The following is a 13,322-nucleotide window of genomic DNA, read 5'->3' as shown; positions in this document are numbered from 1 at the left end:
TTTCTGATTCCACACAAATCTTAAGATGATTTGTTCCAACTCTCTGAAGAAAGTCCATGGTATTTTGATAGGGATCGCATTAAATGTGTAAATTTCCCTGGGTAACATTGACATTTTCACAGGATCGCGTCCTGAGCCAAAGGCAGGCACTAAACTGCTGCGCCACCCAGGGATCCCGAGAATGGGGAAAATTAACAAGACAGGAAACAACAAATGTTGGAGAGGATGTGGAGAAAGGGGAACCCTCTTGCACTGTTGGTGGGAATGTGAACTGGTGCAGCCACTCTGGAAAACTGTGTGGAGGTTCCTCAGAGAGTTAAAGATAGATCTGCCCTACGACCCAGCAATTGCACTGCTGGGGATTTACCCCAAAGATACAGATGCAGTGAAACACCGGGACACCTGCACCCCGATGTTTATAGCAGCAATGTCCACAAGAGCCAAACTGTGGAAGGAGCCACGGTGTCCATCAAAAGATGAATGAATAAAGAAGATGTGGTCTAGGTATACACTGGAATATTACTCAGCCATTAGAAACAACAAATACCCACCATTTGCTTCGAGGTGGATGGACCTAGAGGGTATTATGCTGAGTGAAATAAGTCAATCAGAAAAGTATAAACATTATATGGTCTCATTCATTTGGGGAATATAAAAATTAGTGAAAGAGAATAAAGGGAAAGGAGAGAAAATGAGTGAAAATATCAGTGAGGGTGACAAAACATGAGAGACACCTAACTCTGGGAAATGAACAAGGGGTAGTGGAAGGGGAGGTGGGCAGGGGGCTGGGGTGACTGGGTGATGGGCACTGAGGGGGGCACTTGGCGGGATGAGCACTGGGTGTTATGCTAAATGTTGGCAAATTGAACTCCAATAAAAAATAAAATAAAATAAAATTAAAAATTTTTAATTAAAATTAAAAAACAAAACAAAACAAAAAAGGCCAAGAACAAGAGTCAAAGCAGCTGCAGGAGGAAAGAAGAAATCTCAGCTGGGATGGAGGAAAGCCGTGGATACCATTAATCCACAATGAGCGAGAAGAGAGCAATGGGTGTCTCATACCTTCTACTGTTTTGAAAAAAAGACCAGCCAAAAACAGAATGAGGACAACACAATGGCAGTTTAAAAGGACCTCGCATTTCCACAACACAAGGCAACTGTACATTGTAACTCTGGTGGAGTCACCATGAAGAGTCACACATGCTAGCATAGGCAGAGAGCTGGTGACTAGCTTTCTATATCTGGGAGAGGGGTCTGTGTCATGTTGGAATGAAATAAGGGAAGTCAACTGCCTTCTCCTCACTCTGGTTGGCTGGTACTTCTGGGACCCAGAAAGAAGGATTTGGTGAGGTGGCCCCCACTTCCTGTTCTGGGTTCTCTCCTTGTTACCCTGTACTGTATTGCCCCCAGCTCCAGAAAGGGATTCTCCTCACCTCATACTCCTGCAGAGACGCATAGTGTTGGGCCACACGGGGATAGTATTTGGACGCAGTGTTCTGGTCCTGAAGATCTAATATATAAATTGCCTTCTTCCACTGGCGGGCACCCAGGGCAGCCTCAATTGCCTTAATGGAGCACCTGGCAGAGTTGGGAAAGGCATCCATACGTATAAGGAAAGAGGAGGTAGGGAGAAACTGCAAGCATACTCCAACCTATATTTTGCCATCTCTCTTCCAGCGCTGGTGCCCCCACTTGTCCCATCACCTTAGACCTCATGCCCAAGCTCCTTTGCGCCCCTCTACCTGGCTTCAATGTAGTGATTAATGGCTGCATCCAGCTGCTTCTGCTGCACCAAATGATCCCCCCACGCCTCTTCCAGTCTCACTACTTCCACTGGGAATGCCAACCGAGCCAGCTCCACCGCTGCCAGACAGAGAGAGCACTCAGCTAAGACTTCCAGGGATGGGACTCAGGAAAAGTAAGACAGGAAATGGGGTGTGGAAAATAAGTGAGAAGGGGAGGAATGGAGAACAGCGGATCGAACTGAACAGATACACAAAACAGGTGCTGGGGACTATCTGGGTGACTAACAGTGAAGGCTGGGCTGTGCGTGGTAGTACCTTTCATGAATGCGTTGCCTTTACGGTAGCACTCCAGGGCCCGCTGTGGATTTCGAATCTTCTCGAAGAGATCACCGGCCTGTTAACACACACCACATGACTACAAAGATAGCCCTACTACACAAAGAATCAAGTATCAGCCCCTAAGGGAGGAGACTGAGCCACCAGTCATGGGGAGGTACTGCATTCCAGGCTTCCTCTGGATAGGAGGGACCCTGAGCTCTGGAGATGAGGACAGGAATGAGAAGCCAGTCACACCCTTTCATACAGCTCCCCCTTGACAAGGGCTGCAGTGATGTGTTCCACCAGCTCTGTGTTGGCTAGCAGTTCCTCCCGGGCCAGCACCAGTCGAGCAGCTTTGGCAGGGAGCCCTGCTTTGAGGTAGAGGCTGATGGCTGCTAGTCCATCTCCTTGGCTCTCCTGTAGTTCACCTGCTCGCTCCTCTTGCTGGGTGTCCATCAGCCACTGATAGTAACCCCGGCGCAGCTTCTCCAGGGCCGGGTGCCCCTAGATGTGCAAGAGAGGCAAAAGGAGTCACATCCCTCCTTCCTGCCCTGCTGTTTCCTAAGCTTCTCCAATCCCACTGTAACAATGGAAATCCTGCCAGTCACCACCATCCTAACTCCCAGACCCAACTCTGTTCCAGTTCCTATAGCATCCTTGATTAGAGAAGGCCTATGATATTGGTGGAACTGAGTTGTGAGCACTGTGGAGAAGACAGAATTGGTCATACCTTGGCCTGAGCCACTGCGATACACTCATCCCAACGGTGTAGCTCCTGGTACATGTCCATGGCCTCCTCGACAGCATTCTGGGGAGGATCCGGGCAGAGGAAAGAGGGACACCAGGAAGACATATGAGGGCCAGAAATCAGCAGGCTGTTCTCAGTCTGGCTACGATGCCAGCCTGTGTGGACTGAAAACCTCATCCTTTACTTATGTACAAGCATTGGTCCATTTATTATGAAGGTAAAAGCAGCTTAAGCCTCAGGGCATCTTATTTGCATAGGCCCCTTCCAAGGCAGGTTTTTCTTAAAGAGGGCTCCTCAAATTGTGTAAGCTTTCATTTCAGGCCCCACAAACCTGGATCTGCCTGTGTGCACAAGAACTGCCAGGACAGGCTCTGGAGTACAGGGGGAGACAGCAGACAGTTTATGAAAGAGACATAACTGTAAGGACTAATGCAGAGGGGAAGTGAGGAGTGAAATTAGCTGCACAAACCTTTCTAAAAGCTCTCCCCAGTCCTCTTTCCTCTTCTCTGTTTGCCTTGCTTCCCTTCCCCACCAACCCCACTCCCCTCTTCAATCTGGTTCCTCTGCTCCCATTACCTGTTCCAAGAAGATCATTTCAGCCAGCTTGTAGTTCTTCTCTAGCATGGCTAGGCGTGCTCGGACCTGGTAAAAGTCTGTTCCTTCTCCACCCTGTGGGGAGGAAGAAGGTTCTGTTATTCTGTTGGTGCTGCCAGAGCCATTCTGTCTGTGTGAGCTTAAACAGGAAGGCCACAAAAGACGAGGAAGCTAAGAGATTGGAAAGCTGAAAAACTTCATGGGCTTAGAGGATGAGATCTGACAAGTAATTCCAGAGTGGTTTGACTTGAGGGTGGAGGTGGGGTAGGAAGAATAGAGCAAACAAGCCATGGCTGGAAAGCCAGAGATCATGGGGTTGATCATGAAGAGAAATCTCAGCTTGAGAGACTGAATAATTCAGGAGGATAATACTTGCGTATTCCCGAGACACTTGATCTGCAATCTCATTGGTCTCGTGCAGGAATCGAGCTTTTGCTACATGGCCCAAAGCAGAAAAGCACCTATAGTTTGGAGGCAACCATAGTAACAGCAGTATTACTATAGGATCATCATGAATTCACTGGCTCAGCAGATACACACTGAGCATTGATTACGTGCCAGGCACTGTTTTTGTCACTGGCAACACAAGGGGATGAGACAGATGAGGGCCTTGCTCTCACAGAACTTACTTTCTAGTGGAAACAAATAATTAGTAAGCAAATAAAGATCAGAGAATGAGTGAAATAAAATAGTGCGAAATTACATATAAACAGTCGAGCTGGTAGTCAGAGAAGGCCTATCTGAGGGGCTGAGATCTAAACACAAGAAAACGTCAGTCATGGCAAGATGGGGAAAAATTATTCCAGGCAGAGGGAATAGTACATGTATAGGTACCATGGAAGGAGTGAGTGTGATTTGCTCAAAGGGCCCAAAGGATGCCAGGGTGGCTGGAGACTAATGGGCAAGGAGGTACCTGGCATAAGAAGGAGGCAGAGGCCCAATACTGTAGGGCCTTAGGATACGGCAAAGAGTATGTATGGATCTTATACTAAGTAGAACAGTAAGCTACTGGCAAGTTCTGAGAAAATAAAAAAAGACAATATCTAATTTATGGTTTAAAAAATGATCCCAGCTATTATGCGATGAATAGATGGTATGTGAGACTAAGAGACTTTTGTGACACTGCAGGTAGTTGAGGTGTGGTCTGTTCTAGGGTGGAGATAGTAGAGCTGGACAGTAAAAACTTCAGGAAATGTTCTAAAGACGCTGGGTCAGGGCCGAGGAGAAGCTGGTAGTCTAGTTGTGGGGGTATGGGAAAGAAGGGGTCCAAGAGGACTCCTAGACAAAAACAGCAGCAATTGACGTTTACTGAGCACTTAGAATCTGCACTCTTTGCACAGATTCTCTCACTTTCTTCACTGCCACCACACTTTCTTTACTGCCCTAGGAGGTAAATTGTATTAATACCCTCATTTTACAGAGAGAAAATTGAGAAACCAAGGCTTGGAAAGGTTGGTTCATTTAGCCTAAGGTTATACAAGCTGATAGAGCCAAGATAACTCAGAGTCTAGAGTCCCAAGTTTGTCCTACTAACTACACTCCTATACCACATTCGGAAATACACATCAACTGTGGAGTGGAGGGTATGGATGTTAAAATTCTGAAAGGGCACCTACTTATAAGAAAGGGAAGCAAAAACAAGAAAAGACATGCTCCTATAACCTAGGATGGAAGAATGTTTGGAATAACTACATGAAAGGGTTCTAAGATTGTTGTTGGCATGGAAAGGAAGCTGTGCCTAGGCACTGGGAGGAGCGGCCTACTGGCACAATATCTCCTGGCTATCCTTCCTAGCTGCCCAGCACCTCGGTTCTCGTCTACCGCACCTCTCAGCAATGTGGAGCTGCCTTGCCTCTAGCGCCAGTTTGCTCAAGGTTTTCCACATTGCCTCTGTTTCAGGGGTCATTTCCAGAGTCTCCAAGAAGGCTGTTGCCCTGAAGAGAGAAGAAAAGAAAGCAACAGTCCAGCGTCAGCAAGACAAGGAGGAAAACTGGTGATGGGGCAAGGGGCAACATGGCCAGTTTTCTGGCCCATCCCAGGTCCTCCCTCCTCAGAACCAGACTCTCCCACACCCCATGGGTTATTAGCCCAGCCTCTCACCGGGTGTAGTTGCCATCATCGATGGCTGTTCCAAACTCAATAAGGCCTTCATCCAGCGTGTAGGCAACTGTAGTCACACCTTCGGTCACCATCACCTCGGTCTTCCCCCCACCTCGTTCCAGACCTATGACATCGCCCTGTAAAATTTCAATTCCCCCACCCCACCCAAATTCCAGGTTAGTGTTTCCACAGATGCCATCACAGAATGGACCCACCCTTATCTAGACCCTAGTGCTCACAGACTGCGGGCAATTACAGTGGCCTTTGCCTAACATTTAGTTTCTCTCAAGCAGGTAAGAATTCCTTATCTATGCTAATACCTTCAGGTTAAACTACACTCAGCTGTGCCCACACTAATGCCTGGAGGTAAACTGACAAAGTGTGCATCCACTTCTGCTTCCAGCTTGAGTCCTCGGTTGAAATAAAACTTCAATCTGGGACATACTATTTAATGCATTTGTTGCTGAATTCATCTGAAGAAATCACTAGGCATGCGGATAAAGGGGAACCCTCTTACACTGCTGGCGGGAATGCAAGCTGGTGTAGCCACTCTGGAAAACAGTATGGATGTTCCTCAAAAAGTTAAAAATAGAGCTACCCTGTGGCCCAGTGATTGCACCACTAGGTATTTACCCAAAGATACAAATATAGTGATCCAAAGGGGCACCTGCACCCCAATGTTTAGAGCAAAAATGTCCACAATAGCTGAACTATGGAAAGAGTCCGGATGTCCATCAACAGGTGAATGGATAAAGATGTGGTATATATATATACACAATGGACTAGCACTACTCAGCCATCAAAAAAAAAAAAAAATGAAATCTAGTCATTTGCAATGACGTGGATGGATCTAGAGGATATTATGCTGAGTGAAATAAGTCAATCACAGAAAGATAATTATCATATGATCTCATTCATATGTGGAATTTAAGAAACAAAACAGATGATCAGAGGGGAAGAGAGGAAAAAATAAAACAAGATGAAATCATTGAGGGAGATAAACCATGAGACTCTTAATCATAGGAAACAAACTGAGGGTGGTTGGAGGGGAGGGGGTTGGGGGGGACAGGGTAACTGAGTGATCGACATTAAGGAAAGTGTGTGATGTAATGAGCACTGGGTGTTATATAAGACTGGCGAATCACTGACCTCTACCTCTGAAACCAATAATACATTATATGTTAATTAATTGAATTTAAATAAAATAAAAAAAATCACTAGGCATGTTTCTTACCCTGTCTCCTACTGGAAGGAAGGGAGGGAAAGAGGGAGAGGAGGAGGGAGGGAGGGGAAGGAAAGGAAGTGAAGAAAAAGAAGAAAGGAGAGAAAAGGAAGGAAGGAAGGAAGGAAGGCAGGCAGGCAGGCAAGCAGGTAAACAAGCAAGCTAGCTAAAACCTGAGCAGGGAAAAACAGAAGGAGAACAAGCGGAAAGGGTACAATTGCCCTGATGGCAAACACAGTAGCGGAAGAATAAACCAGGGATCCTCCAGCAGGATGAATCTGAGAATCCATCAGTCATGAAATCTGGGATCCTTTCTTCAGGAAAGGGAAGAAAAGTCATTAATATGCCTGATTCCTACAGAAGCAAACACTGATCATCTCTGGAGGAAAATATGTCCGTGTTAGGCCCTTGAGATTCTAACAGATTATATTCAATGTAACATGAGCTCCCCATAAAAAAAATAGTACCAAAATAAAATATAAGTGAACCACCATAAAAGAGTAAACAATAACTACAGCACTTTTGGGCCTGCAAGGATTTCCAGTATTAAAAATGAGTTATGAAAAAAATCATGGAGTATAAGTATAAAATGTTTAAAAACCTAAAAGATGGAATGAAAAATTAAGCAAGAGACAAGAGACTATCAAAAGTGGCCAGGCTGTACTTGCTTCAGCAGCACATAGTAGGAAAAATGACCAGGCAGACTGGAGAAAGAACCAAATAAAACCATATGAAAAATTCAATATTTGAAGTAAAAAAAAAACTCAGTAAATGGTTTCAATAGCAGATGAGATGATGGTGAAAGCAAATCCCTGACCTGCAAGAAATTACCCAGAATGTAGCATGGAGTGAAAAAGAGAAAGGAAGAATAAGAGAGGTTATAGAAGCACAAAGACAGAACAAGAAATGGAACACATGCCTAATTAGAGTTCTGAGGAGGAGACTGGAGAGTGCAAGAGAAGAAGCAACATTTGAAGAGCTCATGGCTGAGGAACAACTGGGTTCCTCGTAAATGTGCTCCCTTACACGCATATACATGGAGCATGATGAGTAAAAGGACATTTACATGCAGATATATTATAGTGAAGTTTCAGAGTGCTGAAGAAAAAGACTTTAAAAGCTGCAAGAAAGAAAGGACAGAAAGGGCTATTAATAAGCTTCTCAGAACAAAGGAAGTCAGTCAGTGGGACAGTATTTGTGAAAGGCTAAGAAAAACTGCCAATCTGGAATTGAGTAGGGAGTCCAAGTATCTTTCAAGAACAGGCCAAATAAAAACATTTTCAGATAATTCCATTTCAGGAATTTTCAGAAACTGAGCATTTGTCTTTAAAACACTTTCTCTCGGGCAGCCTGGGTGGCTCAGCGGTTGAGCATCTGCCTTCAGCCCAGGGCATGATCCTGGAGACCTGGGATCGAGTCCCACATCGGGCTCTCGATTGTGTAATTGCAAATGGCAAAGCATGGAGCCTGCTTCTCCCTCTGCCTGTGTCTCTGCCTCTCTCTCTCTCTCTCTGTCTCTCATGAATAAATAAATAAAATTAAAAAAAAATAAAATAAAACACTTTCTCTCAAGGAGAAGAAAAATAACTCCAGAGGGAAGATCAATGCAAAAGAAAAAGTGAACAGAGAAACTGGTACTATGATGGTAGTAAACAAGTTCTGGCTGCATAAGTGAATAATATCTAACTTTGTGGATAACAAAATACTGAACAGGGACGTCTGGATGGCTCAGGCGTTGAGTGTCTGCCTTTGGTCTGGGGATCGAGTCCCACATCGGGCTCCCTGCCAGCAGCCTTCTCCCTCTGCCTGTGTCTCTGCCTCTCTCCCTCTTTCTCATGAATAAATGAAATCTTTAAACAAAATGGCAAAGGGGAGGTGATCAAAGTTAAGGTCCTTGTATCATTTGCCGGGAAGTTAGATGCTAAATAACTTGAGACTATTAATTTAAGTATATGGTAAACTTCTGAGGGTAACCACTGCAGGAATAAAATGTAAAACTACCAAAGCAAAAAGATGAAAAATGGTGTTTAAAAAAGGACAAAACAACCCCCAAGCCCCAAACTTAGTCTAAAATGAGGCAAGAAAGGAGGAAAAAAAGAGATATAGAAAAAGGACAAAAAAAACCTCTCAAGTGCTCTACATATACCCATATCAGTCATCCCAGCCTAGCACAAGGGCTTCTCTTGTTTTCACAGTTCTTCCCAGATTTTGGAAGACCACTGGAATGTAAGTGATGCTGGTGGGACAGACAGAGTGTCTGACCTTCAGGCTGATTAAGAACGAACTCTGAATGGCGTACAACAGAGAAGCAGCACACAGGAACAGAAACAGAACTGCCCTTCCCATGGAGGCTCTTCCAGCTTAAGAAAACTCATTATGAACCTGGTGAATTCCTAGGGCCACTGTAATAGGGATATTACAAGGACTTAATGTCAGGAATCTGAAGAAGGATGGTTCTGGAACCCAGGCCACTGTGGGGAAGGAGTATAAGCTTTAGTTGCCAACTCTATTACAGAGATTATGTGTGGTGGTCCAGAGAAAACCAAATAACCTTGGGAGCTTCCTCAGGGTCCTAATCAATCAGTCTGACACTATGTCTAAGGTGCTCTGGTGTCAACATACCCTAATAGAGGACATGGTGACCCTCTCAGGTGCCTCAATGTTGTACCACACACACAAGCTGTTTCGGTTCTGAGCTACCAGCACATCACTTCCTGGGACCCATTGCACGTAGGAGCAGAAGTTGAGGATCATTGTCTTAGTGCAGCTTTCGATATCGTATAGATGTAACTAAAGAAGGAAGAGGTAATACAATTAGAAGGGGATATAGAATGTTTTCTGATCTTGACCATTTCTTTAATGGTGAAATGTGGTGAACTGACGCACCAGTCAAGTAGATGCTGAATTTCAAAGCTTAATAACCTGCAACACTTGAAGTTTATGTTGACTTGGTATATGCTGACACTGGCCAATAAGAGATAACCGAGTAAGCAAAGATCTACACCCAGAATTTTAAGTTAGGGGAAGGACAGACTTTCATTCTTAGAGTAACTCTGGGCCAGGGTTGCCAGATTGGATTACAAATGTAAGGTCACCAGGCAAATTAAATGGTCTGGAAACTTGTGATGTGGCTTTCACAGCACAATGAAAATGAAATGAATAATCACCAGACAGTCTCTCTGCCCTTGAGGCTGAGCTCTTTGGTGTACTTCATTGAGATCAGAGTCAATAAAGGGCTCATGAGGGACTTTCCTCAAGCCAGCTTTAATTCTGTCAGATAAGTGTAGCTGAAGGACACTGGAACGAGTGTGGGTAAAGGTCAGCTCAGCATGTGGAGGTGATGCAGTTTCACGAGGGCAAAGATTTGTGAAGTAAGAGAGAAACCAGCTCCCAAATTCCCCTCTGGACTTTGGTGCCATCTCCTTAAGGGTAATATAGGATGGGCTATGATGTCAGCCCAATGTTGATTCTTCTGTGCCTTTTGCTATATGTTAATGGCACAGCACCAAAAAATTATGTTCCATCCTGCCCCCTACAATCCCTGATAGCAGGTACTACCACATCCTCTATGGACTGACTACTCAATGGCTAAGACCTTAGTAACCCTCCTTACACGAAGTTTCCGGTCCCTGAAGAGAAGCTTGTGCCCAGTTTCATTAAGTTCCAGCCAATCCACACGGCTGTCGTGGCTGATGGTGCCAATGTTGTAGCCACCAATCAGATCCACTACGAAGTAAAGGAGACGGGGGTTAAGAAGACAGATTCCACAAAATCATATATAGGACACGAGGCAGCCTGCAAAAGTCTTGCCTTCAATGGTATGCTGGGCTTTAAGAATGATGCATCAGTCTACGGTTATGAGGAATGCAAACAGTCAATAAAACATAATTTTGCTAAGGTGCTTACAATACTAGATTTCTACTAAAATTTAACTCTGTAGTTAACTCCAAAGGTCTAGATGTGTCAAGAAATGTGATTCCTCTCTGGGATTCTTGGGGTTGTCTCATAGCCCATCAGAACAGATCAGAGCAACTGGCTTCTGTTACTCACAAAATCCTCTGGAAGGCAGCATTGAGCACATTAAGAAAGAGCCCTATTCCTATTCCAGCACACCAGTGAGAGAAAGCTGATGGATGAGATGACCTTCATGAACATTTTTGCTACAAGGAGTTGCCTGCACTTTGAGTGCCTATGATGTAAGAGTACCGAGAGGTCAACAGTGGTGAAGGCCCACAGACAAAACAGGAGGAACCTCTGACTCAAGTTAGGTTGATCATGCTGAGGATGAGTATTTTAGTTTGGTGTGAATTTTGTAGACAATATAGGAAATGATCACACTTAGACCACTCAGCATTGGCTACGATGCTTTCAGGGGGTCTCCTGAACACAGCCCATTCACTACTCTTATTTTTATACATTACCAGCGTGCAATGTCCTGCCTTTGTTATACATGCTGAAGCTAAAGGCCAAATGCCAGCTAATGTCTACAACTGGGAAGACCAACTTAAAAATGAAATTTCCTTTAATTAAAATGCAACATGATAAAGCCGTATGTTTTAAAGTCCCAATTTCTCAGTAGAATCATAAAATACTAGAGCTATGGGGACCCTATTTCTGTGAACACCCTGAAATCACACACAAAATCGTATGTTTATGTATGTTCTTCTGGGAAAGGATCTATGATTTTAATTAGATACTCAAAGAGGCTGGTAACAAAAAAGGTTAAGAGAAGAACTCTGTCATTTTATACACTACTGAAGATGAGCCCTGTGGAGTGGGGTGACTTGTCCAAAGTCTCATGGATCATTATTGCCACTAGAACATAGGGCCACCAGACTATATTATTTCCATTATAGATACTTACATTTCTGAGCTCAATCATCTGATGTGATATATAAAATTCATGAAATATAAAAGTATCTTAAGAACAGACTCATATATATTTGGAAACTTGATTTATAAGAGGTGACATTACAAATTTGTGGGTACAGAATGGACTTCCAATAAATGGTTAAACATGGAAAAAGTAAAACATGATCTATACCCACATTATTCGCAAAAATTAATTCCAGGTGAAAGTAAATTTAAAAAATTAAAGGAGGGAGTAGAAAACCTTTTAATTTTTTTTTAAAGATTTTATTTATTTTGAGAGGTAGAGACAAAGGCAGAGGGAGAAGCAGGCTCCATGCAGAGAGCCCGACGCGGGACTGGATCCAGGGTCTCCAGGATCATGCCCTGGGCTGCAGGTGGTGCTAAACCGCTGCACCACCGGGGCTGCCCAACTTTTTCTTTTTTAAAGTTTTGTTTAAGTAATCTCTACACTCAACATGGGGCTTGAACTCATGACCCCGAGATCAAAAGTCACATGCTCCTTTGAGCCAGCCAGGTGCCTCAAGGAAACTTCTTAAACAAGACCTCAAAAATCATAAACTATTTCTTAAAAAGTGATTAAATGGGCAGCCTGGGTGGCTCAGGGGTTTAGCGCCACCTTCAGTCTAGGGCGTGGTCCTGGAGACTGGGGATCGAGCCCCATGTCAGGCTCCCTGCATGGAGCCTGCTTCTCCCTCTGCCTGTGTCTCTGCCTCTCTTTCTTTGTGTGTCTAAATAAATAAAATCTTTTTTAAAAAAGTGATTAAATGAACTACATTAAAATTAAAAATGTCTGAACACTAAAAGAGGCTGAGACAAAATATCCACAATATAAATGACCATCAAAGGCTAGATACACACATACACAGAAATCCTTCAAGTCAATAAGGAAGAGATAACCTGATTTTAAAAATAGGCAAGGGATAAGAACTGGCAATACGCAGAAGAAGAAATCCAAACGGCCAATGAACAAATGAACAACAGAAATTAATACAATGAGATATTATTTCATGTACATCAGATTGAGCCAAATTATGAAGTCAGGCAATTTTAAGTATTGGAGAGAATGCAGAACACTGGGACCTCTAACTGTTGGTGGGAATGTAAATTGGTACAATCTCTTTGGAGAGCAATTTGGAAATATTTAGTGAAATTGCAGATGTACCTCTTCTATGATTCAGCAGTTCCACCTAGGTGTAAATCTTAGAGAACCAAAATAGTAGAAACAGTGAAAAACCAACTTACATGTCCCTCAATAAGAGAAGAGCTAAAAGATCCAAAGTAAATATAATGAAAGGTCAGGACATGATAGAACTGGGTGTGGGTACGCAAGTAATAATAATGTTATTAATAGCTAACATTTGTTGCTTATTATGTGCCAGACATTAATCGGAGTGCTTTTCATATAAGATAGGTACTATTTTTTTAAAGGTAGTTACTATTTTTATCCCCATTTTGTGGTTGAAGAAATTGAGATATAGAAAGGGTAAGGAACTTACCTAAGATCACACAGAAGTAGAGAGGTTTGACTCCAGACCCTTGTTCTTACCAACTATGCTATACGGATATGTTATTCTCTATATTTCTTAGGAAATACTATGCTATTCTATATGCATTTTTCTGTGCTTAAAACATTTCATGATACAGAGTTAACTATTAATATACAAAATAAGATTTATTTATGTGAACATTTGTGAAATTCAAATAAAGTTTGTCATCACTGGCT

At 43.4% G+C, this 13,322-nt stretch overlaps 1 protein-coding gene across 1 annotated transcript in view; it reads right to left on the bottom strand.

The window, feature by feature from the left end:
* IFT172 (intraflagellar transport 172) overlaps positions 1 to 13,322 on the bottom strand; it is a 36,256-nt gene that overhangs the window by 12,111 nt on the left and 10,823 nt on the right. Inside the window, exons 15-25 of the mRNA XM_041756236.1 lie at positions 10,341 to 10,453; positions 9,350 to 9,517; positions 5,506 to 5,642; positions 5,232 to 5,339; positions 3,782 to 3,866; positions 3,388 to 3,480; positions 2,794 to 2,871; positions 2,319 to 2,567; positions 2,061 to 2,139; positions 1,743 to 1,863; positions 1,434 to 1,578 (exon numbers count right to left, since the gene is read on the bottom strand). Coding sequence (XP_041612170.1) covers positions 1,434 to 1,578; positions 1,743 to 1,863; positions 2,061 to 2,139; positions 2,319 to 2,567; positions 2,794 to 2,871; positions 3,388 to 3,480; positions 3,782 to 3,866; positions 5,232 to 5,339; positions 5,506 to 5,642; positions 9,350 to 9,517; positions 10,341 to 10,453 — 1,376 coding nt within the window. The remainder of the gene's footprint in view (positions 1 to 1,433; positions 1,579 to 1,742; positions 1,864 to 2,060; positions 2,140 to 2,318; positions 2,568 to 2,793; positions 2,872 to 3,387; positions 3,481 to 3,781; positions 3,867 to 5,231; positions 5,340 to 5,505; positions 5,643 to 9,349; positions 9,518 to 10,340; positions 10,454 to 13,322) is intronic.

Source organism: Vulpes lagopus, chromosome 5, assembly GCF_018345385.1.
Source record: "Vulpes lagopus strain Blue_001 chromosome 5, ASM1834538v1, whole genome shotgun sequence".
Taxonomy (NCBI): Eukaryota; Metazoa; Chordata; class Mammalia; order Carnivora; family Canidae; genus Vulpes; species Vulpes lagopus.
The sequence above is the reverse complement of the archived record's forward strand: the minus strand, read 5'-3'. Positions and strand labels throughout refer to the sequence as shown.